The sequence below is a fragment of the Theropithecus gelada genome, chromosome X, assembly GCF_003255815.1.
Source record: "Theropithecus gelada isolate Dixy chromosome X, Tgel_1.0, whole genome shotgun sequence".
Classification (NCBI taxonomy): Eukaryota; Metazoa; Chordata; class Mammalia; order Primates; family Cercopithecidae; genus Theropithecus; species Theropithecus gelada.
Genome location: NC_037689.1, coordinates 115,443,496 through 115,470,190, shown reverse-complemented (window position 1 = coordinate 115,470,190; position 26,695 = coordinate 115,443,496). Strand labels below are relative to the sequence as shown.

The 26,695-nt window shown below is 36.6% G+C and overlaps 1 protein-coding gene across 4 annotated transcripts in view; it reads left to right on the top strand.

Annotated features, from left to right (window-relative positions):
- Positions 1-26,695, top strand: part of KLHL13 (kelch like family member 13) — a 201,843-nt gene that overhangs the window by 94,707 nt on the left and 80,441 nt on the right. The window contains exons 1-2 of one of the 4 annotated variants that reach the window (XM_025373408.1): positions 21,019-21,192; positions 22,893-22,958. The exons of the other annotated variants lie outside the window; for them this stretch is intronic. Coding sequence (XP_025229193.1) covers positions 21,152-21,192; positions 22,893-22,958 — 107 coding nt within the window. The 5' untranslated portion in view covers positions 21,019-21,151. Of the gene's footprint in view, positions 1-21,018; positions 21,193-22,892; positions 22,959-26,695 lie in introns of those variants that run through there. 4 annotated transcript variants of the gene reach the window in all.

The window sequence follows — 26,695 nt, the reverse complement described above, 5'->3', positions numbered from 1 at the left end:
CTATATATTTATCCATTGAAACCATGAGTTCTGACCAATACCTTCAATTTTAACCCAATACCATAGGGTTCATTCTAGTTTTCTCCCTTTTCATGATTTCACTTCTCAATTGCTAACTTCTCAATTGCTAACATTAAGGAACATGTCTCTTATTATTTGACCAGTTCCTTCACATGTAGCCCATGCCCTGTTGACATACCCTTGCCTCCCCAACTCTGACTTCCAGAAATCCTGGCTGTAGCTGCCACCTCCCTGCATGAATACCCTCATTTTGTTTGCACTTCACCTTACCACATCAGTCTACCATTGATGTAGTCTTCCTGCAATGACACCTTCCTCATCTTCTCAAGCCCCACAAAGAGTCTCTATGGTGCCCTCTTCACAGGGCATGCCTACTTTGCTTGGCCCTACTAATGGATTGAACTGTTCAGGAAGGGGAAGGGAAGGAACATTTTCTGTACTTTGATGAGTTGTTGCCACCTTTTTCCTTACAACTATGATTTGTAAGGATTACTACCCTTGTACTGGATATTTACTTTCTATTGTAGTTCCTATAAATTCTGCTTTCCTGTAGTCAACATCCACATTTTAAAATTATAATTTATGAGATTTTTGCTTGTCAGTTTGAGTCCTTTTCTTCAGATTAATATTAATTTGTTTACTGGTTTATTATTTATAATTTATGAGATTTTTGCTTGTCAATTTGAGTCCTTTTCTTCAGATTAATATTAATTTGTTTACTGGTTTATTATTATCACTGGCTTGATTTTTAACTAATAAGGTGTTAAAAATGAGGCAACTGGAAATAAGATGATTTTCACATAATTATGGTATAATCACTACTTCTTTCTCATAATACTTCTTTTTGTTATTTTTATGTTTTTTATTTAATTTTTTTCTTTTCACTAACCAAACAAACAGCACTGATAAATATAAACTCTCAGCAAAGCTGGCTTAGAAGAAAGAGTTTTAAAAAAAATGAGATGGGATCTCTATGTTGTCCAGGCTGGTTTTGAACTCCTGGCTTCAAGTGATCCTCCCACCTCGGCTCTCCAAAGTGTTGGGATTACAGGTGTGAGCCACCATGCCTGGCCAGAGTGAAGCCTTTCATTTTTGAATAGAGGTATTTTAAAAACCTATTGCACAGTAACCTATTCCTGGTTATTTAGGGTTAGGAATATGAGTTCAAAAAGTCTGATTTCCTTAGCATGACATAGAAAGCTCTTCACATTGTGTTCTCAAATTTCCTTTCTAGCCTCAGTTTCTGCTGCTTCTCATTTTGGTACTCTGTGCTATTACTGTACCACATTATTTACCCTTCCCCAAGTGTGCCACATTTTTTTTGTATTTCTGTGTTAGTGTGCGATTACCCAGAAGGTAGATCAAGCACATGCTTGGAACACCAAGCAGACATAGCTACTAAACAATGAGGAAGAAAAAGAGTATTTGATGTTTCATGTCATCATCAAGGAAATTAGATCTTTGTTGAACTTCCTTACACTTAATTCATAGTTTAGAATTATTTATATTTTGAAATACATGTGAGGGAGCACCATAGCCTTTTCTGTAATTAAGGCCCCTGTATGTTATTTTAGGCCCTTCTCTGTGCCTTTGCTCTTGATGGATCTTAGCACTATGAACCCTGCCTCTGAGAGAATTGCATGACATTCCATCCCATAGCATTTTATTGCACATCTATCATAACACTTAACACTTTGTATAATAATTTTTTAATCATCTCTCCTGACCAAACCATGAAGTCCATGAGGAAAATGACATCTTCCCATCTAGCCACCTGTTTCCTGCATCTAACCTGGTGATTTAGGCAAAGTAGAGACTCATTAAGTGTTGTTAAACTGAATAATTATTGTCTTGTTTATAAATGCAGGTGGTAGCTTTTATAGGAGAGATTAAATTATGTCTCTTAAACTGTCATCACACTTGATTCATTAGTATCTGTTCGGATAGAATTTGACACGTCCAGGCAGTCCAGTTTGTTAATATATCAAACTGTTCAGAGAATTGGCAGTGTTCAGAAATAAGAAATCTGAAAAATCTGTAAGATTCTTATGCAACACGATGATTTACTGGAGGCCCCCCCCCCCTTTTTTTTTTTTTTTTGATTTGGCCTCGCTCTCACCCAGGTTGGAGTGCAGTGGCACGATCTAGGCTTGCACAATCACTGCAACCTCTACCTCCCAGGCTCAAGTGATCCTCCCACCTCAGCCTCCTGAATAGCTGAGACCACAGGCATGTGCCACCATGCCCAGCTAGTTTTTTGTATTTTTGGTAGAGACAGGGTTTCATCATGTTGCTGAGGCTGGTCTCGAACTCCAGAGCTCCAGCAATCCACCTGCCTCAGCCTCCCAAAATGCTGGGATTACAGGCGTGAGCCACCATACCCGACCTAGCTGGTGGCTTTTTCTTCCATCTTGTCCAGTGTTCTGACAATCAGGATTTAGCCTTGTATACTTATGTTCATTCAATTGCATTAGTTCTTTAAAAATCAAAGAATCTTTTCAGTTAGATTTGGATCAGAGTTGTAGGTACTTTCTGATTTCTTCACTTAAAACAGTTCAAGGAGAAAACAATGAAAAATTCTGTTGTTGGATGGATATCACATTACCACTGGCTCTTTTGCTGCTTAAATATCATCTATCCATGGCCTGCAGGAGCCATAGAATATCTTAACGGATATCATATCTTAACGGATATCATAGAATATCTTCAGATCCTATTACGATAGTCCTACCCCAGACTATGAAAAGGTTCCAAAGGTCATCTTTTGAGTTTGAAGCCATCTGAGTAGACAGGTTTCTAATGGCAGTGGTTCTCATATGCCAGTTAACTCATGGAAGCTGGTTTGTTACGGATATTGCCACAGGTCTGCAGTGATGTATGAGAAACAACAGTGTAGTGATTATCTACCAGAAAGCTAACTTTATTGATTGCAAAGGACCATCCTTTCTTCTGAGATTATTCTTTACACTTTTTGCTTGTTCAAATGCTCTTTTGTCCTTAATTTAATGAAATTAAATTTACGATGGTAATCAAGGACTGTATCTGTATCCTTATATGAAACCCTTGAGACAAAATATGTTTCAGAACTTACATTCTTTTTGGATTTTAGAAAGGTAACAGTCTGTGTGTCCTATATTACATAACAGCCCCAGTAGGGTTTGAGGTGACACCCCATAATCAGTTACAGTAATGTTTCTGCAGTGAAATAAAAGAATATTTATACTAAGTGAGAGAAAAAGCCTGTGAGTAGCCTCGCGTCAGTTCAGGTCAAGCTTGACTGCCAGATGAGTTCATATCAGTTCAGATTTTGCTGCCAAATGAGTTACAGGCAAGAAAAAATTGATTTCCAAGTGTTTGGATTTTGAAATTGTGGATAAGGGGTTGCCTTTTAAAATGTCCTGACTTTGTAAAATAAAGTTGAGTATCCTATGTAGGACCCCAAAATGTTTTTGAAATTACATTGGTCCACAAAATCCAAAAGCCCTTGAAAGCTATTGAAGTGAGTATAACATTACTGTTACACTCGTCCCTAGCCAATAATACTTTTCCTCTCTATTTTGTTTGCAAGGAAATAAATTGTTGTTGGTTATAATCTTTGGATATTGTAAAAATCTCCAAATATGCTTTTAATCAAAGTAGATTGAAATTAAGTTTATCTTGTAGCAATTTGAGGACGCTGGGGCAGGAGAGAAGGTTGCAGCCTGAATCCATCCACAATTCCCAGTGATGGATTAGGATTCTCTGATAGGCTAGAACTCTGATAAGTTCTAGCTTGACAAGTCCTCCTGGCTGTATTTGTTTGGCCAAATAGATTAGTGAGGAGATTGGTCTGTTTTGGGTAAGGGCAATGTTAAATACCTACATGAACTTAGGTTAACTGATTAATCTTTGGCGTTTGTAGCTTATGTTTCTATCCATCAGATGGCGTTAACAGTTCCCATCTCACAAGTATAAAATGAGTTAGGAGCTATGAAAGTACTTTGACAATGAAGATCACATTAGCATATAAAATAATAATCTTAAAGAAGAAGTTATATAGTATGAACGAATAGAATCAAAACAACACAGTTACACAATTCTTGTCCTAGTAAATTTGTCTAGAAAGTAGACTTGGTAAAACAATTATTTGACCTAACTGTGTTATAATTTGGCTCTTGCTTAAAAACAGTATTTCTCTGTTCTGTGTGCCAGTTATTTATTTATTGGCCCTTAGCTTCAGATTCACCCTTTGTTGCCTGCTCTGCGAAAATGGAGCTGAACCTTTTGTTTTTATCTTTGTTTTGTTTTGAACCTTTTGAATGGTTGCTTCCTTTACCACCTGACACTGAAGTTTTGTCAGTAGAGGGTGCTGGAAAGGCATGTCAGGAAGGAAGTACTTTGACAATGGTGACCACTTTAACGTATCAAATCATAATTTTGAGGAATAATTATATGGTACAAATGTATATAGTATTTATATGTTTATATAGTTGCTTATATAATATTTATATGTTTATATAATTGTTATATATGATATGTATAATTTACATGGCATTTATATGGTTTTACTTCATGGTTCCCTGTGTGCTTGCTCAGCAGGCTGTTTTTTGGGCATCTTCACCAGTGCTCAGCTTCTTTACCCAGTAGTCAGTAGCTTCTCCTGGTGCCCCCAGAGACAGTTTTATAGCAGAGTATTTCTGGTAGGACACTTTCCAGAAGGTGTATTTTGAGCATGTTCCAAAGGGTGGGTTTCTGACAGATTCCAGCTAATGAACACCACAGCAGCTTCTCTACGCTTCATCGAGCTGTGACTGTGCCCTCTCCAATAATGTCTAGATCTCAGCCTTGAGCAGAAGTCACTTTCTTTGGTCCTCTTTCTCAGCCCTAGGGGTAGTTGCTCCTGATATCTGTGATTCTTTGATTCTTATGATTTTTAAAGAATCTCTTTACTTATTACTAGCCAATTTCTCGTTACTCCAATTTCCTTTTCTTCCAACCCTCTGTCATAGTTAATAATTCCTTATGTACAATTCTCCCTGTTCAAATTACTATGTGGTTTCTCTCTCCTGAGTAGACCCAGACAGTTGCAACCAATTAAAGATCTCTTTGAGCCACCATGTATCACTGGCAAGGCAATTCTTAAAAGATGATACCGTTGTATCTGTAGCTGAAAAAACTCAAATATCTTTTAGGGAAATGTCTCAAAATCCAATGAAGTTTAGCTGTTCTTCCCATGGGGTCTTTGTGTACCTATGTATTTGTCTCTCTTTCTCTATATTCATGTCCTACCACCTTCACTGTGAGTTCTCACTCTTCTCTCTTTCTCCATCTATTTGCCTTCATACACTTAGTTTCCAACCCCAGCATTGCTTTTGACTTCCCTGCATCTCAATTTCTGTTTTGGTGAGGCAGAGATATAAAAGATCATAAATTAATGAAATCAAGGACATGAAAGTGCTATGTAATTAGTAGAGTACCATACAAAGTGGTGATATTACTTGTGTTTATTAAATAGTTTTCTATGTTTTCAAAATTTCAATTATGTTTTATTTTAAGAGCTTTGTGGGTACCTTCAGGGGTACTTACAAACTAATGAAATAGATACATCGGTACATAAAATTATTAGACAAGGCTGAATGTGCTGGGTGCTAAAATAGGCGAACAAATGAGGAAATAGGAGCCCTGACAATTAGAATATAATTGTGGCCTGAGGATTCATGGATTATTTCCAAGGAGAATCATCTGACCTTGAAGGACCTTAGCTGCAATTTATTAAATGTTTGTGGCACAAATGAGCCTTGTGATACGTACTTTACATATATTCTCATATTGAATCTTTACATTCATCCTTATATTCTTAAATTATTTTATTATGTCTTATACTGATTTCAAAATATTTTGCTTGAAGACAGATTTTTGTTCATTTGTTTTATTTTTTTATTTTTTTTTTTAAATTTATTTATTATTCTTATACTTTAAGTTGTAGGGTACATGTGCATAACGTGCAGGTTTGTTACATATGTATACTTGTGCCATGTTGGTCTGCTGCACCCATCAACTCGTCATTTACATCAGGTATAACTCCCAATGCAATCCCTCCCCCCTCCCCCCTCCCCCCTCCCCATGATAGGCCCCGGTGTGTGATGTTCCCCTTCCTGAGTCCAAGTGATCTCATTGTTCAGTTCCCACCTATGAGTGAGAACATGCGGTGTTTGGTTTTCTGTTCTTGTGATAGTTTGCTAAGAATGATGGTTTCCAGCTGCATCCATGTCCCTACAAAGGACGCAAACTCATCCTTTTTTATGGCTGCATAGTATTCCATGGTGTATATGTGCCACATTTTCTTAATCCAATCTGTCACTGATGGACATTTGGGTTGATTCCAAGTCTTTGCTATTGTGAATAGTGCTGCAATAAACATACGTGTGCATGTGTCTTTATAGCAGCATAATTTATAATCCTTTGGGTATATCCCCAGTAATGGGATGGCTGGGTCATATGGTACATCTAGTTCTAGATCCTTGAGGAATCGCCATACTGTTCTCCATAATGGTTGAACTAGTTTACAATCCCACCAACAGTGTAAAAGTGTTCCTATTTCTCCACATCCCCTCCAGCACCTGTTGTTTCCTGACTTTTTAATGATCGCCATTCTAACTGGTGTGAGATGGTATCTCATTGTGGTTTTGATTTGCATTTCTCTGATGGCCAGTGATGATGAGCATTTTTTCATGTGTCTGTTGGCTGTATGAATGTCTTCTTTTGAGAAATGTCTGTTCATATCCTTTGCCCACTTTTTGATGGGGTTGTTTGTTTTTTTCTTGTAAATTTGTTTGAGTTCTTTGTAGGTTCTGGATATTAGCCCTTTGTCAGATGAGTAGATTGCAAAAATTTTCTCCCATTCTGTAGGTTGCCTGTTCACTCTGATGGTAGTTTCTTTTGCTGTGCAGAAGCTCTTTAGTTTAATGAGATCCCATTTGTCAATTTTGGCTTTTGCTGCCGTTGCTTTTGGTGTTTTAGACATGAAGTCTTTGCCCATGCCTATGTCCTGAATGGTACTACCTAGGTTTTCCTTTAGGATTTTTATGGTATTAGGTCTAACATTTAAGTCTCTAATCCATCTTGAATTAATTTTCGTATAAGGAGTAAGGAAAGGATCCAGTTTCAGCTTTCTACTTATGGCTAGCCAGTTTTCCCAGCACCATTTATTAAATAGGGAATCCTTTCCCCATTTCTTGTTTTTCTCAGGTTTGTCAAAGATCAGATGGCTGTAGATGTGTGGTATTATTTCTGAGGACTCTGTTCTGTTCCATTGGTCTATATCTCTGTTTTGGTACCAGTACCATGCTGTTTTGGTTACTGTAGCCTTGTAGTATAGTTTGAAGTCAGGTAGCGTGATGCCTCCAGCTTTGTTCTTTTGACTTAGGATTGTCTTGGAGATGTGGGCTCTTTTTTGGTTCCATATGAACTTTAAAGCAGTTTTTTCCAATTCTGTGAAGAAACTCATTGGTAGCTTGATGGGGATGGCATTGAATCTATAAATTACCTTGGGCAGTATGGCCATTTTCACGATATTGATTCTTCCTATCCATGAGCATGGTATGTTCTTCCATTTGTTTGTGTCCTCTTTTATTTCACTGAGCAGTGGTTTGTAGTTCTCCTTGAAGAGGTCCTTTACATCCCTTGGAAGTTGGATTCCTAGGTATTTTATTCTCTTTGAAGCAATTGTGAATGGAAGTTCATTCATGATTTGGCTCTGTGTTTGTCTGTTATTGGTGTATAAGAATGCTTGTGATTTTTGCACATTAATTTTGTATCCTGAGACTTTGCTGAAGTTGCTTATCAGCTTAAGGAGATTTTGGGCTGAGACAATGGGGTTTTCTAAATATACAATCATGTCATCTGCAAACAGGGACAATTTGACTTCTTCTTTTCCTAACTGAATACCCCGATTTCTTTCTCTTGCCTAATTGCCCTAGCCAGAACTTCCAACACTATGTTGAATAGGAGTGGTGAGAGAGGGCATCCCTGTCTTGTGCCAGTTTTCAAAGGGAATTTTTCCAGTTTTTGCCCATTCAGTATGATATTGGCTGTGGGTTTGTCATAAATAGCTCTTATGATTTTGAGGTACGTTCCATCAATACCGAATTTATTGAGCGTTTTTAGCATGAAGGGCTGTTGAATTTTGTCAAAAGCCTTTTCTGCATCTATTGAGATAATCATGTGGTTCTTGTCTTTGGTTCTGTTTATATGCTGCATTATGTTTATTGATTTGCGAATGTTGAACCAGCCTTGCATCCCAGGGATGAAGCCCACTTGATCATGGTGGATAAGCTTTTTGATGTGTTGTTGAATCCGGTTTTCCAGTATTTTATTGAGGATTTTTGCATCGATGTTCATCAGGGATATTGGTCTAAAATTCTCTTTTTTTGTTGTGTCTCTGCCAGGCTTTGGTATCAGGATGATGTTGGCCTCATAAAATGAGTTAGGGAGGATTCCCTCTTTTTCTATTGATTGGAATAGTTTCAGAAGGAATGGTACCAACTCCTCCTTATACCTCTGGTAGAATTCAGCTGTGAATCTGTTTTATTTTTTTAATTGAAACCTACCTCCAATTATGTGTGAAAACTCAGTGGCAGTAAAATCCACAGATAGAACATTATATTTTATGTTGTGTTTCAGGTATTTTCTATTTTTATATTTATTCATGGATACTTACATTTTAAAAGATAGTTAAACACTTTTCACCTGAGAACTAGAGTAAATAGATTATATGATAATCTCTATATTGAAAAAGGGAAAAGTATTGTTTAAAAATTGATGACTCAGTCTCTCTCTCTTTTTTTTTCCATAAGAGAGTGTGTCAGTAGGCTTCTAGGAGATGGCATACTTTATGAAAAAATGTAGCATACTATTTAAATTAGGGGTGGTTACTCTTTGAATGCAAAGTATCCTGTCAAATCACAGGATGAGTGCATCTCCCAGTGGAAGATGTTGCAAAGTGCAAGTGACTGTGAGTCTTCCCGAAAGCATTTGTCTTTATAGCTTGGATTCTGTGAGATGCCCACCAAAGACACTTAATCCTTTATCTTAGAAAGTCAAGATGGATGAGTCTTCAGATTTATTAGGAACCCTTCTTTAGTTTTGAATATTTTGTGATGAACCCATACTTTATCTTTTTGCAGATGAGATGGAAATGTCCTGTTTCCTTGGCAAATAATATGTGAACTTAGCACATGTAGTTCTTTTTTTTTTAAATAGGCTATGATTTGATCAGTGTTTTCTGAAGTATTATGTGCATGCTACTGGTGGTATATGTACCCCCTGGAAATAGACAGACTAACACAATTTGAATATATTTGTTACTTATTTTAATGCTGATTAGGAAAAAAAGGCTGGTATATCACACTTGTCATCTCTTAGATATTACTGAAGTTAAGACTATGCAGGTAACAACACCTCACCCAGACCAAGTGAATTACTGGTGCAGTGTTCAGGCATGCCCGAGAATGTATTGCTGCATTCTTTTCATAGATGCAGCAACACTCTATTCCCAGAAAATAGTAATATTTAAATATACAAAGTATTTATAACATACATAATTGTGAATTGGAATCAGTTCTGTCTTCTTTTTTTGTTTTCTTGTTGAGGCCAGCATGGATCAGTGGATAAAAATTGAATTTTTAAAATGTAAAGGTGCAGACTGTGAGGGAAATCTTATTAGGGGAAGATTTTGATGAAGTTAGTCAAGTATCTTTAGACAAACTTGAAGACCAAATTTAGCAAATTGTCTGAAACGTCTGCTACTGTTACAGAAGAACCAACTGCAAAGAAAACAACTATCACACAAATTTGATGAAAGTATTTGAAATTTATATTTTCGTAAGTATGATGAGAACGAACCTCTTTCCTTGTATGTCAATGTGTAGAGACACACAATCTGGTGTGACACCTGTTAATCCTGTGCTTTTTTGAAACACAAAGTATGCTATACAAAAATCTGAGAGATTCCTTAAAAAGTTGAACATAGAGTTATCATATGACCCAGAAATTCAGAAACACCTAGGTGTATGTCCCCCCAAATTAAAAACTAATACTCAAACAAATGTACACCCATGTTCAGGGAGGGACTATTCACAATACCCAAAGGTGGAAAGAGCTCAAATGCCCATTAACTGATGGATGGGTAAATAAATTGTGGTATGTACATATAATGGAATACTCAGCCATATAGTATATTAGAAGTACTGATATACATAGTGGATGAGCCTCCAAAATATTATGTTAGTGAAAGGAGGCTAAGCACAAATGATTAGATACTATATGATTCAATTTTTGTGAAATACTGAAATAGATAAATCCATAGTGACAGAATGCAGATGCCAGGGGCTAGGGGCAGGGAGGAAAGAATGGGGAGCAACTGCTTAATGGGTATGGGTTTTATTTTGGGGTTGATGAAAATGTTTTGCAACAAGATAGAAGGGGGTGGTTGTGCAACATTCTAAATGCACTGAATGCCACTGAATTGTTTACTTGATAGGTGCAGCAAACCACCATGGCACATGTATACCTATGTAACAAACCTGCACATTCTGCACATGTATCCTGGAACTTAAAGTACAATAAAAAATTTAAAAAAATCACTACTTTTATCTTATGTGGATTTCACCTCAGTATGGAAAAAAAAAAAAAAAAAACTTACCCAGTAGTGTGGTATGTGGGACATTTTATGGGGAATAGGATGATGTTAAGTTGTTCATAAGCATTTCTTATTATTACAGGAGTTAAGTATCTATTTTTACAGTTCCCTTCTCTTTATGAGAAATTATTAGTTTTCTGTTTTCTGTAATAAGTTTTCCTTTAAAGATAAATGTAAGTTTTAAAGAAAAAATAAGAAAGATGGTACTGATGTGACAAATGAAGGCAATTTACAAATGAATGAAAAATGGCAGCTTCAAAGAGACATTTTGTTTTATATTCAAGCCAATTAATTTTAATTTTTATTATTTTATTATTATAATTATTATTGTTTTAGAGACAGAGTCTTGCTCTCTTGCCCAGGCTGGAGTGCAGTGGCACCATCATAGCTCATTGCAGCCTTGAACTCTATGACTCAAGTGATCCTCCCACCTCAGCCTCACTCACAGGCGTGTACCACTACTCCTTGCTATTTTTTTTTTTTTTTAAAAATTTTTATACAGACGAAGTCTCACTGTGTTGTCCAGGCTAGTCTTGAACTCTTTCCACTTCAGCTTCCCGAAGTGTTGGGATTACAGGCGTGAGCCTCTGTGCCTGGCCAAGTTTTAGTGACAACATATTGGACACTAGTTGCTGTTTATCAAAGTTGAACGAGATGTGACTTTTGCCTTAGGAAAAACTTTCAACCTAAAGGTGATAGGCCAAATCTATAAATAATTCAAGGAAGAAGCTGAATGTGCCCAGTGAGACTGGAACAGAGGACAAACAGACTGAGGCCAAGACCAGGTACCTGTTTGGTTTGATTACCAGTACCATTTAAGAATATGCTAGAATAGGCTGCTGGGTGTAGTGGCTCTTGCCTGTCATCCCAGCACTTTGGGAAACCGAGGATGGAGGATTGCTTGAGACCTGGAGTTCAAGACCAGCCTGGGCAACATAGTGAGACCTCATCTCTAAAAAAGTAAAAAATTAGTGGGCATTGTGGCAAGCACCTGTAGTCTCAGCTACTCAGAAGACTAAGGTGGGAGGATCACTTTAGCCCAGGAATTTGAGGCTGCAGTCAGCTATACTCATACTACTGCACTCCAGCCTGGGTGACAGAACAAGACCCTGTTACTAAAAATGGGAAGGAAGGAAAGGAAGAAGGGGAGGGAGGAAGGAAGATGCTAGGATATATGGGAAGAAATTAAATAAACTCTATGTATAAGTGCAAACAAAACCCCAACTTAATATTGGCATTGGTGGTTGATGGAAAGATGGGAATTGGTGGGAAACCATTTTAGAGCAAAAGTTGCTTTTAAAATTAGAAACAGGGAGCAAAATTACTCAATAAATGCAACAGGCCGGGCGTGGTGGCTCACGCCTGTAATCCCAGCACTTTGGGAGGCTGAGGTGAGTGGATCACCTGAGGTCGGGAGTTCGAGACCAGCCTGACCAACATGGAGAAACCCTGTCTCTACTACAAATAAAAATTAGCCGGGGCCGGGCGCGGTGGCTCAAGCCTGTAATCCCAGCACTTTGGGAGGCTGAGGCGGGTGGATCACAAGGTCAGGAGATCGAGACTATCCTGGCTAACATGGTGAAACCCCGTCTCTACTAAAAATACAAAAAACTAGCCGGGCGCGGTAGCGGGCGCCTGTAGTCCCAGCTACTTGGGAGGCTGAGGCGGGAAAATGGCGTGAACCCGGGGGGCGGAGCTTGCAGTGAGCCGAGATCGCGCCACTGCACTCCAGCCTGGGAGACACAGTGAGACTCCGTCTCAAAAAAAAAAAAAAAAAAAAAAAAAAAAAAAAATTAGCCGGGCATGGTGGCATATGCTTGTAATCCCAGCTACTCAGGAGGCTGAGGCAGGAGAATTCTTTGAACCCAGAAGTCAGAGGTTGCAGTGAGCTGAGATCATGCCATCGCACTCCAGCCTGGGCAACAAGAGCGAAACTCCATCTCAAAAAAACCAAAAAAACAAAACAACAACAACAACAAAAAAACAAAAACAAACAAACAAAAAACAGATAATGTAATCAAGTTTCATATACTGTGGTCCCTTTTGCCTCTACCTTTTTCTCTCTCAGTAACTTGACAGTCCTCTGGGCTTCCTCTCTCCCTAACAATCTCATCATTTAAAGGTAGAATAGTAGAGGGCTTGAGAATGTATGCTCTGGAGCTAGACTGCTGCCTGGGTTCAAATTCCAGTTCCAATATTTACACACTGTGTAACCTTAGTCATGTCACTTGATTTTTCTATGTGTTTGTTTTCTCTTCTGTAAAACGTGGATGTTAATAGTAACTGCATTTAAGGCTTTGGTAAGGATTAAATAAGTTAAATGATTAAATGGGGTAAGCATTTATAACACTGCTTGGCACACGGTATGTGATCAAACAAATGTTAGCCATTATCATCATCTCCAGTCAGTAAATCCTGTCAATTTTATCTCCTAAAAATCTTTTTGAATGTCACCCACTACCATTGCCTTAGTTTAAGATCTAATGTTGTCACAATTGCAGTTGTGCCTTAACTAGTCTTGCACCCTCACCCTCTCTCCTAACCATCCCCTCTGTCTCACTTGACTGCCTGACATACTCTTGCTTATTCTGAAATACTCAGCTCAGATGTCACCTCTGTGAAACTTTCCCTGATCCTCTGTGCTACTCCACTTAGGGCTTTCCATGTGCACTTATATCCTTTGGAACATATCTCATTTATAGCACAGCTTATATAGTACTGTGACTGTACCTGATGTTCCCTGGGTTGTGTCCACCTTGAAGGTGGGAAACTGGGTTTGCTGAGGTTTGAACGTCCACCCTAAACACAGCCCCTGGTATAAAGTAGATGCTTATTAAGTGCTTGGGTGGATTATTGAATGGCCTCTGCCTGTAGAAAGCTAGTTTACAGTCTTCATTTGGGAAGCTAAGTTGAACACACGTACGGATGACTAACTATGAACATTGTGTAGTAAGTGCTGCAAGAGTTTAGAAAGAAAAGGGCATTTGGTGAGTGCTGGGGTAATCAAATTTGACTTCAAAAAGGTGGAGCTTGATATAGAACTTAAGAATAGGCAGAACTTCTGTGAACAGAGGGGCAGCCACAATCTACTACGCAAAAGGGATGTTTTATGAGTTGAATGGGTGGTGACAGAAAAAAAAGAAAAAAAACAACAACAAAACTCAGCCTTAGCAAAACAGAGAAGAGACCAGTCTAATTAGGATGTGTGTGTGTGTGTTGATGGGGGAAAGGTATATGTTGAAAAATACAAGTAAATCATAACCTATAAACAGGGTGTGTTCTAAAGATTTATTTACAAATCATTTGTTTGGACATGACACATAATATACATCATTTCTAGCCAGCTCAAAATATTGTATTTAACCTACTTAATAGTGAACTATCCCAGGGATAGTGCTCCAGAGCCTGGGAACAGAGAATCAGGAAAGGTGTGATGGATTCTGGGCTAGAAGACAGAGTAATAGAGAAAATTGAGATTTGTTGTTCTCCTATGACCCTTTCTGCACCTTTTTTTTTTTTTTTTTTTTTTTAACATCTCAGTTTCTCTAAGAGAAAGTTTCTGTATCCCTCAAGGCACCCCATGCTGCTAACTTCCTTGAAACAGAACCCCACCCAAAGTTGCTAGGGCTCTAAAAGGCTCTCTCTCACCTCCAGCCTGCCTCATTCCCTCAGGGCAACAGCTCTTTGCTATTTGAAGAAACTTGACTAAACTCATTCACGCCAGTGTGTGAATAACTGATAGCCACCTCATCCTGGCAGCTGTACTTATTACAATTTTAACAGCCTTCTTGTTAGCTCAAATGAACCTGTAATTGCTGGAATTTCTGGCACTGGTACAGAGCAAACAATGTGGGAGGGGGGCGAGGGTTACGGGGGGGGGGGGAGAGAGAGAGAGAGAGAGAGAGAGAGAGTTTCACTGTAGGAGAAGATATTTTGAGACAGGGAAAGCTTTGGCCAAGAGCTTTGCCTAATTTTCCTTTCTTCTCCACCTCCCTCCCCCAGATTGTTCTCGTGTATTCCTCTTCACAGACTTACTATAGGCTGCATGTTGTTTATTACCATTATTTTTTAAGAATAACTTCTGTAGCGTTCTGGGTATGGTGGTACTGTATTTTTTAGTTGTATGCAAATCTGGGATTACCTTTAATGGGAAATAGGATTGAATAGATAAGATGGGGCTGGGGGTTGAGGGGACCTTGAAAGTGGAGTCTACAAATACATCCATAGAAATAAGTAGTCATGGAAAGTTTTTGAATAAAAGCTTAAGATGATGAAACCAATAAAGGAGGCATAATGAATTCTAAATTTTGAATTAGAAATGATGGAGTATTATGTTTACTTTTGGCTTGGGATTGGTTTATTCAGAATCGTATTTCTGGTTACCATTTTTCATGGTTCATCTTTAATTGTTAGTGTCTCTCTCCCTGGCTGTCTGTTCTCTGTGGCTCCTGACCCAATTTTCCTTCAGGATTAATGCTCCCAGAAGCTTTTATGACTTTTGTATTCCCAACTAGCACATAAGGGCTTATACATTATGTTTCTGTGTCCCAAAATTCAAGTCTAATGTTAGCAAAACCCAACTCTCATTTATAAGACTTTTTTTTTTTAAACTTTTAAATGAAAATTTCCAGCCTTTCCAAACATACCCCCAAAACACACTGGAGATAGTGGTTAATGATCTGCATCAGTTAGCCCTCAGAGCTGCAGGAACCTCCACACCCACTCCCTAACCTGTGCATGTTAAACCATGTTGTAGATAAGCTCTTCCCTTTGGGGAATCCCATTGTCTTTTATTCTTTATATTGTTCATTATGTAAATGTTCTTGATATTTCTCCTCCACCAGTCTGCATAAAGGAGAAGCCAGAAAATGGGGTGAGAAAGGGATTTGAGACACTTCCTTAAGCCTAAATTGTAATTCTCTCATTGGAACAGGTTTCATAGATCTTTAATCAAATACGTATATTTTTCTCTATTTTGAACATTAAAAGGGCTTGTTAGCATTGGGCCCTCTTGTGTATCATTTGTATATTTTGCTCTTGACTGCTCAGCCTACCATTTACATTACCAGGTATGGGTGATGTGCAGTGGCTTGCTTGGTTGAATTTGCTATTTCATTTTTTGCTCCATGTAGTGGAGCAGTGATTGTCAAAATTGAATTTTGTGGTTTACTCTTTCATCATCACTTGTTGCAACAGTAATTTAATAGGATTTAACAGTCCAAAGAGTATACTTTTTGTCCTTTTCATTTACCAGTCCACAAAATGACTGCTTTTAGGAGATACTGTTTCATTTTTCAATATTCCCTGGCCTAGGTGGTGACAAACTAATAAAATGCATTCCTTCCTTTGCCTTACCAATCCTATCTTGACTTAGAAAACTGATTACTGACATTTCCCTTCCTTATGGTAGCTAAGTGTTTTCCTTACTCAGTTCACTTCAGCAGTCACCTATTGATCTATTCACACCCCCATCCTCATTCATCTATCAATAAGTTATTATATACCTACTATGCTGGGCACCCTGCCAGGCGCACATAGGGTCTTTCATGCAAACATCAAAAGGAGCCATTTAGGTATAGTATGTGCAATTGTAACATTTTATTTTTTCTTATGATTCAAATCTTAGTTTTGGAAGGAAAAGGCCCTTTAATGATTTCTTATTTAATTATCATCAGAAAAGTGTGGTTAGGCATGGAGGAGGGAAGAACTTACCTCTGCTGGCTTGATTTCACCAAAATCACCTCCTATAATTGGGTTACTATGTGACAGGCACTGAGTTAGGTATAATACAAACATAAGGAAGGCCCAACCTCAGTTGTCAGAAATTTATAATCTAGGGACACATAGAAGCAGTTTTAACCCAAAGAGACAGGAGCTATAATATTCAAAGTACCACAGGAGGATAGCAAACCCATTACCTGCATCTTCTAAGGGGTGTGAGGGAAAGTTTCACTGAGGGAGGTTTGCTTGAACACTTAAGCATGACTAGAAGTTTGCTTGATAGAGTAGAAGGGCAGGGAATTCCAAGTGGAATCAGATGTAAAGCCACTGAGGCATGAAGGAGTATGACATGTTTGAAATGTATACCAAGAAATTGCTAATTGACAGATGAAAGGGAGCTCTGTGTAATTGGCATTGGGAAGGTATTTCCGGCACAGATATAGGTTGATCATTTATGTAACTTTTGTCATATAGCTGTTCTGTAGCTTCCATTAACTATTACTTACTTCTCCCCTCCTCCAGACATTTACTTTAGTATGTGAAGACCTTTTTTTTTTTGGAAGGGAGGTGTTTAGGAGTCATATTTGTAGTTTCCCCCTAAAATAAATATTAATATAAATATTAATGCAATACAGAGGTGACTAATAAACACCAAATTAGGTATCAGGAGACCTGGCTTATTGTTTTCCACTTTTCTCAGCGGCTATGTCACTGGAGCCAAGTCATTTAACAGCTCTGTTTCTTCATAAGTAAAATGGGAATATTAACGCCTGCATTGCCTGCCTCAGGATCAGGTTGAAAATGAAAATGAAACTCTTAAAAATAAAGAGGCATAATGAACTCTTTTACTTGAAATTCTGCTGGCTGAGGTTAAACTGACATTTAAAGCAAGTAAAATACTTTGTGGAGTATCTGGATAGGAAAATTAGGTTGGAAAATAATTCTTACTTCCTCATTAACCCTCTATGTCTGCCCTTTAGTCTTTGAAATGTCATTTAGCTTATTTCTATGTTTCCAAACTAACATGATAAAAATTTTAAACTTCCTAATGTTCTGGCATGTATATATTGGCTCTTTTAAATTCTCAGTATAACTATTAAATAGCAATTGATTTAAGATTTAGGTGAGTAAAATATAAGTTGGTATATTTCATAGTCAATCTTGAATAATTCATACCCATTAAGTAGTTTGAATTACTAATGAGTTACTGTCTATCATTTATGGTTCCATTTGGTGGTAGGACACGAGTTTTATTCCATTTTAGAAATGTATACGAGGGTTCTAATTCATTCAATTAGGATTGGGAGGTTATGAGACTTTGGCCTTCTGCCTTCTTTGCCATTTTTCCTAATTCAGTGACAATGCAGGCAGCAGTTATTAGTAGCAGAAAATGACATTTCCATTCATTTTATTTCCTTTGACCCCCATCTCCCACATTAGATTGAGTGGTAATCTACTGAAATCTGATAAATCACTTGAAATATGAACTTCTAGACTATAGGAGTATGAGCAATTGCTCCCAATATAAATACCCCTGGCTAACCCTTCTTTAGATCAGTGGTTCTCAAAATCTATCACTATGGATATTTCAGCAGGACAGAAGATTCTGTAAACCACTTAAGTCATCCTGCTCTGAACCATCTTACATACATCAGAAGAAAGGGAAAGAGTACTGCTGTGGATGAGATAACACAATGGTATTTTAAATGGAATGTAACTGAATTATTTATACTAGACTAGTATTGACCCTGTCATCATAATCACTAATATTATATGACACTTGTGGACTTCCAAGAGGTAGTTACCCCTCCCCGCCTTTCTGCCTTTGCAACTTAGGGATGAACTAGTTATGTGAATTTGGATAAAACACCTATTCTAGTCAAAATATAATATAAAATGGTTGTTGAGATTTTTCTACCAGGCCCTAAGGAAATAATCTGTCAATTTGTCTGTTTTTCACAAAACTAAATGAAGAAATGATCTGGCTTATTTTCTCTTTGTTTTGAAATCTATGGTGCCATTGATACCCAGTTTAAAAACATTCTTCTGAAGATGCTATTGATTAAATCATTTTAATGTCCCCCAAGTACTGCCCGTTTTTGAAGATTATTTGGAAAATGTGGCACATTCACCAACTCACATTCTCCTCTTATTCGGTACTTGCTTTTTTTCCTTATAAGTTAGTGGAAAGACAACTGGTCAGTTTTTTCACTCAAGAAAAACGGAGGAAGGCGTAGACAGCTTTTATCTGGGAATTCTTTAAGTCATTGAGAGAATATTTTTAAGTGTTAACTGCTTTTTGAAATTATTGGCAGAATCTTTTAATCCATTTTAACATAAAATGGTTGACTAAGATGGAAAGATTTTGTCTACATAAAAGAAAGCACCATGGTTTTTGCATCATTGCATAAATCTAAGAGATTGTGCATAAATAAAAACGATGAGACAAAGCTGAATGTTAAGTGCCAAAATCAACGAAAGCTTGCGTACTTACTGGGTATTTGACACTGAGCATAATGGAATGTGGTTCCACAGAGAGAGAATACTAAATATTTACCCCCAAGGACCTGTTTCTCTGATAGTTTCTTATCCCAGTCTCCTGGCTAACATTGTTAACCCTTTTTGAAACACCCCTTTCTTACACTTGGATTTCCCCCTGTTGAAGCTCACCCTTGGAGATTCTAAACCTTCTATACCCAAGCACCTACACTCACCCACTCATCTCTTTTGGAGATCTTCATGAATTCTTTGTTTATTATATGGATCTTTAGGTGAATTATCTTGGTTTACTATGAGTAGTAAAGCACAATTACAACTTCTGTCCACTTACCGCTCTATTTTTCCAAAGGTCACAGCTCCATCATTCAGCTCTTCTGTCGGTATCCCTTTCTCATCGATTCCTTGGAATTTTTGAACCAGGGCTGTGAGGTATACAGCCAGCAATGTTGCATAGTAATTTAGAGCTGCTGCCCAATACAGGTCCATCTCTCTTCACAATTCCTTTTCAGGCTCAGAGTGGTGAAGGAAGTTACTAAGATTAGTGTGCACTATGAAGTCTGGGAGGTGGGCTTTCAGGGACCTGCTTACTTACCCTGAGGCTCTGACCTTTGCCTTAGTGTGATTTTCTCACCATCCTCTTTTATTTTGTGGGCAAAGGATCAAAAAGATTTCTTCAACATTGAGTGCTAAACTTTAGCAAGAATGCATGGTTTCTGGTCCCTGTGATGAAATAATATTTTTAAAACCATAGACTCAAATTGCCATGGAAGGTATCACAGAAACAAATGGAATTTGAGCTGGATCTGGAAGAATGGGTTGAGTTCAGGAAAGTGGAGTGGGGAAGAGATTTCATGCAAGAGGGACCTCTGGAGCAAAGATGAGAAAGAACAAAGAAAGCTTTTGAGATAGAGAACTGGAAGTTGGTGTTATGATTTACTACAGTAAACTAGAAGAGTAGGTTGGCCGGTTTGTACTGAGTTCTTAGTGCTAGGCTTAGTTACTTGATTAATTATTTGATTGATCTACTCATTCGATAGATTGTTTCTCATAGCCCACAGGATAAAACCCAAACTTGTTTTCTGGCATGCATGGTCTTCTGTAATGTGGTTTCTGCATCCCTTAAAATATACTCCACTCAACACTATGTACCCACTTTTCAGTAATATTGAATTCTTTCCAGTCATATCGAAGAACTTGCTGATCCCTCCAACATGTTGTCCTCCTTCACATGTTTCTTTCTTTGCACAGGCTATTTCTTCTAGAGTTTACTTGATGTATGCTTCATTCTTCAGCCTCAGTTGCAACGGAATTTTTGTTATACCTCTGCTGCTGTAGAATGCTAGGCTTATATCACTAAAGCTTCTACACTGTATTTTGTGTCGTCAGAATACATGCCTGCTTCCCTCACTCAGCTTATGAGCTTCCTGAGGGCCAGGGATTGTGTCTGGTTCACCTTTACATCCATACCACCCAATATAGTACCTAACATGTAGCCAAATCAATAAATACATACTGAAAAATATTCAGTGATCATTTACTTTACATCACGTGTAGTTTTATTTTTAAAAAGCGATCTAGATGGAATGGGATTGACAGATTGAAGATGGGCAATGCAGGGAGATGAGTTATATATATTTTTTGAAGTAGCTCCTTTGTTTAAAAAAGATAGGGGGTAGATTCCTGGGAGATTGATAAAGAAAAAAAGATAGGACTTAATGACTGGCAACTATGGGCAAGAGAGAGGTAAGAATTAAAGATAATAAAAAATTAAGATAATATAACAAATAGCAGGATAGTGACCCTTAAAAAAGTAAGGTTACTTTCAGGTAAACATTTTTTTTTCTAAGTCAGACTTCCTGGTGTTAGTATTTGTCTCATTCCACCTTTGCTCCAAAGATGAACACTTTGTTCCTGTTCAGCTTACCGGAACTAAGCTCAAGATATGTGTGCTTCTCATTTTCATATCTGGCCAGCAGTTTAGATATGAAATATAAATAGTTCAACTACACTGACTACAATTTCCTATCAAGGGAAGGTATACAGTACATAGGATTTTTTTGAAAAAAAATATATAAAGCCTGTTTCTGCTTTTGGGAGCTACAACTGAAGTGTTATACCAGGCAGATGCACTGGGGTGCGCTACTATGTAGCAGAGCCTAGCTGTGCATCACAGCTCTTAACTTTAAAACTCCAGAGAATTTGATGAGAGAGGGATCCACAAGAACATGACAAATGATGAGAGTTCAAACCTTAAGAGAAAAATGGGCTTATTGGTAAGAGACCTTTCTTTTCCTTTATTTACTGCTGTTACTTGTTCATTAAAATAGCAAGCCTGTTATTTCCATATGTGGCTGTGAAGCGATATACAAAAATCAATTTTAGATGTATTGTAGAATTCAGGAGACATATTGGTAACCATGCAAAAATCATAGGAAGCATGTACAAAGCTTGATTTTGAATAAGATTTCTAAGGGAATTTTATTTTACTTCAGACTGTGTTATAGATTTATTTATATAGCTTAAATGTAATGCAGGTAAGAAATATCTCTATATACATATATTTAAAAAGTTAAAATAAAGAATAGTGACTTATGTAGAAATACATAATTTCACTCAGTTGCCAGAAGGTGGCATACCAGATTTTTTTAAATGCACAAGGAAAAGGAATAATATTAATAGGGATATAAAATAAGCTGTATTTAAAGACAATTTGATGTGTTTTTAAGCAAAGAAATAATATAATTGTTATTTTTTGGTAAGGCGTAATTGTAAAACATGACAGATATGAATTTGACCTATTACAGCTTTTTGTCATTCAACAATAATGTTTATGTGTATAGCATTTTAAAAGTGTACTTTCAAATAGTACTGTCATTAAGGAGATGCTGTTTTGAATTTATCATTCCAAAAAAGAAATAAAATATTTTCCACCTACCTTTCTTCATAGGAAGTCATTAGATTTAGTATCACATTTTGGATAAGGTCTTTGTCAAGGTCTTTCTAAAGATATTGTTAAACTATGACTTTGATATAGTTATGGATTTAATAATGCAATAGTGCTTGTGAGATGACCCAGAAAAAAATCAAGACAGTTTATTTTGAAAAAAACGTGAGATAAGGCTAATGCTTACTTTCTATATGCTGATAACAACATAAATGAAATAAATGGAAATAAGTGAAATTTTTATTAGAGCTCATCAAACATCTGCCAGCATACTTTAATTTTTAAAGAGAGTTGACTGTCAACAGCCTATACTGCAGTGCTTCTGTAGTAGTCTCTATTTTTAAAACTGGATTCCTGAGGCAGCACCAGAAGCATGTCTATCCAATGCTAATTTTTGTATTAGCCCAAAAGAGCTAGATATATGATAGAACTTAACAAAAACCACATCTTCTGGTTAGGAGACAGTATATCTATTTATATGTTTTTATTAATTACAAGCAGTATGAAAATAAAAAAAAAATTGGTAGTAAATGAACCTAGAAGAACATTAGCCATCTGTTCTCTGAAAGCTTGTAATATGTGTCATTTGCTTTCAGGGTTTTATGGCAAAGCAGTATATCAGCAAATAATTGACCTTTAGGCTTAAAAAGCTACAAAATGACAAATTATTCCAAGGGGCGAGTATATATTTACTGGAGAAGTGTCTCCTTGTGTCCTAATTTGGCTAGTTTAGTATTTCAGATCAACTGCCAATAATTGTTATACTTAATGCCAATCTTTATTCCAGGCTTTCTGAGACATTAAGAAAGCTTCTAAAAATAAATAGAATGTTATGGCTTTCTAGTTAGGGGTTTTTAAAAGTTAATTTACATAATTTAAAATCCTTCTGTGTGGTTTTAACTGTTCAGGATTTATAAATATGGTTTATTAATTTACAGGTAAAATGCTGTCGGGGTATGCTTTGAAAAATTTGAACTAAATATAATAAAACCACAATTAACCAGGTTTCTTTTTGCACTCCACTTTCAGGAGACGGAGGCAATTGTCATTAAAACAAGCCGATTTCAAGGATATATTCAAAAAATCGACTTCAGGGTATGTCCAGGGGTCTGCATTTTTCCTCATCTTTTTTTTTCTCAATGCGAATTTGTTTTCACAAAAGACCCTGAGAATACTAGAAGACAGTTATCAAGTATAGTTACAGTAATGTCTAGGGCACTGTGTTTATTAGAAAAAAAATATGTAAATCATGCTGTTAAAAATGCCACACATCATTGTATTGTGCCTTATATTTTCCAACATGCTTTCACAAATATGAATTACTTTGGTTTTCATGAAAACACTGTGAGATGGGCAAGGAAAGCAGCATTTTCCCTATTTTACAGATGGGGGAAGATAACACTGGAGGTCAGAAAGCTAATCAGGGACACAGCTGCAGTTGGACCACAGATGACTAGCTCTGTCCTCTTCTGCGTTCTTCCTCATGAAAAAAGTTTGAAATAAGTTTTTAACTTTTTAATCTGTATTACACAATCAAGATAATTTGTTTTCTAATTGTTGTACCTCTCAGTTTCCCACTTTGCATCTGTCTGCCTGCCTCTGCGCCTGTCTGCCAGCTGGAGATCTTACTTTCAGACTCTCCCAGACCTAGAAAGATCTGGAATGTGGGAGGGCAAGATAATGGCTGTACAGTGTGCTATGACAACTGGTGTTGAGCAGCCAGTGTTCATATGCTAAGGAAGGCCAGGGACTGAGAAAGAAAACAATCTTACTATAGCTAAGGGATATTCAGCAGGGGTTAGCAACCTTGACTTTAAAGCAGTGTTTCTCTAATAGTTTAGTAGACCTGGTGTGATAACCGGCTGTAGTACTTGTTGAGAATGCAGAGTACTGGGCCCCACCTCCAGATATCTACATTTTAAATAATCACCTCATGTGATTCTTATGCACACTAATGTTTAAGCACATCTGCCTTAAAGGTAAACAACTTTTCTTTTGGTATATGTATTGCAGCATAAAGAAAAGAGCCATTTTTCTCTCAGCAACTTCTGTGTTCCATGTAAAACCATATTAACCATGGCAGTGGGGAGCAAGGGGCAAGCCAGAGTGATGAATGACAGATATTATTTGCACACATTGCTGTATGTACATCTGAAGCATGTCACAATAGCTACTGTTAATTGTGGTACTTTGACGTATTTTATAAAGGTTTGTGTATATGTTAGACATGAGGGGCAGAAAGATTTCTGCCAAAAGGTGAAAAATGAGTGAGTTTTGATATTTTAATAACCTCTCCCAGTTGTTTTTACTGTAAAGTAATTTTAAAAACTGTATAGAAAACTAGGCTTCAGGGTTCTGGTAGTTATAGGTTTACTGTAACAATGTATTTACACTAATTTGTGTTTCCTATGTGTATATCTAGTCTGCCTGATTAGATTATAATGGTCTTGTGGCCAGGGAACATGTGTTCTTTTGTATATTTGTAACATCTAGCAAAGTCATAAGTTCTTGATACTTATTGATGACTGAAATAACTCATTCAGCATGTATCTCCTTTCTAGGGGTTTTGGGCTAGGCAGAGTAAGTTGATTGATTTCATTTGTGAAGTTATAGGAGATTATCTTACACTGTCAGTAATGGTTAATATACTAAGAAGTTTTCAGTTGAGATAAATGCATTTTAGTTGACAGATGTGAAAGTGTGGTCCTAATTAATAAATGTACTTTTTCCCTGTTTAGAGTATCCATTCAAGCTTGATCTTGCCTCTTCACCCTTTTTGGAATACATGTTATGTTGTTCTGTGCTTTACAAATCTGAATATGAAAAATTGGTATTTCTAGAAACCCCTAAACATAAATATTTTTGTTTAATTTCTGAACAATATCATAGAAATTTAAACAAATGGTTAGACCCTGTAGTGGGAGACTCATAAAAATGCTCAAGTGTCTCTGACTTAAATCAAGCTGAATAAGGAATTAATGAATAAATATATGCTAGCTAAAGGGAAAATGTATTTTACTCAGTGTTATGTAGCTTCAGAATTCCATGAGAAGTAACTGATTATTTAAAACATATATTTGATTTTGAAGACATGAAGTGGTTCTGATTATTAGTTGAAGTAAACAGACATAGAAAGGAAGTCAGGAAACCCAGATTTAGATTACCTCTAGCTTAAATCTAGATTCAACCTAGAAGATGAATTCTGTTTTTATTCAAAATGGAATTTACTTTAGTTAGTAACAGACCATGAGATAAAGGAAAAGAAACGATTTCCCTTTTATTGGATAGCCATTGCATCCAAATAATAAAGCTAAACCTAATGCCAAAACAAGCTGTGATTATTTTACAACACATAAACACTTGATGTGGCATGTGCTAATGATGTTGTACATCATAGGATTTTAATTGAATTTCTGTTTGCAGGCATAGCAATTTTATATTACACACTTTTCAGCTAGAGTCTACAATTTAGACCTATGACCATACACTTGGCATCTTTCAGTATAACTGTCTCTGTACTCTTTACTTGTTTGTAGAATTTAAAATCACTAAAGAGAAGAATTCTAAATTGGAAAATGAAAAGGATCTGGAAATAGTCATGAAAACAGAGGTATTGGCCAGGTTGCTAAGTCTCTTGGATAGTGCCATAGTGGGCAAATAACGTGACCATAGGACATCTTTAAGAAAACTGTTGGGTTTCATGTTATGGCAATGGGTCACAAGGTTCAAGTTTGAAATTGAGCCTTTTATGAACTGTAAGATTTTCTCATTCATTATTTGGTCAAAACCTTTTATTTTTAGACAACAATAGTTTCTGTGGACATATGTATAGGAAATTCAGTTTTAATGATTAAGTCTATGAAATGGTAAAAAATTAAAGCAATTGAATATAAACAGCTCTTATAGAAAATTTAAATAGTGTTAAATAGTCTTAATTAGTCATTAGGATTAGCTTTCTGTGAAAGTGCTGCTGGTTAGCAAAATGTTATTTTGACTACTCTATCAGTATTTTTAAATGATATTTATAAATAGGAAGAGGAAGAGATTGGATAACCAGGTAATCGTCTAACCTCATTTTGGGTTATAATATTTATGATGAACGTGTGAATGTTATAATAACTTTTTGGATGTAAATATACATTTTTCAAGGTAGTAGCATTATTTCATTAATTTAAAATTGGGATGTTGAAGAAAATATACTCTTCTAAAGATCTTTCAGAAATTCAGATTTTTATAAAAGTATAGATATTTCTGAAATAATATAGAACATGGCAAATGTTGAATTTGTTTAACTGGCATGTCTTTTGAGATTTGGTAGGTGATGTGCTTATTACTGAAAAATGTTTCAACCATCATAAATAAACATTGTTAGAAATTGTTTTTTTCTTACCAAAATAGTGCAGGATTTACAAATATAAAGCTTTCAGTATTCCTTATGTCGTCTTCATGCCACTTTGGCAGTCTTGCTTCCATATTTGATGCTACCAAAATTAAAACAAATAAGTGAAACTATTTGGAAAGCTTCATATGAATGTATTTTCATTCACTAGTGCCATATTCTTAATTGTTCAGTTGCACTGTACATTTTAAGTGGCTTTTTATTTTGATAAGTTTACAGATTCAATCAGAAAAGCTAACAATGGCTTGACTATTTTATTTACTCAAAGTAGTTTGAGGAGATGCTTAGGAAGTTGCTGAGAGATGATTAAACAGGTGAGTGATCACTATTTCAGGTGATAGAGTTTTTCTTATTGGAATGATTTATTTAAGAAAGTATATATATATTCTGGACGATTTCCTTCAATAATGCTTATTTTTAATAAGATAGTATA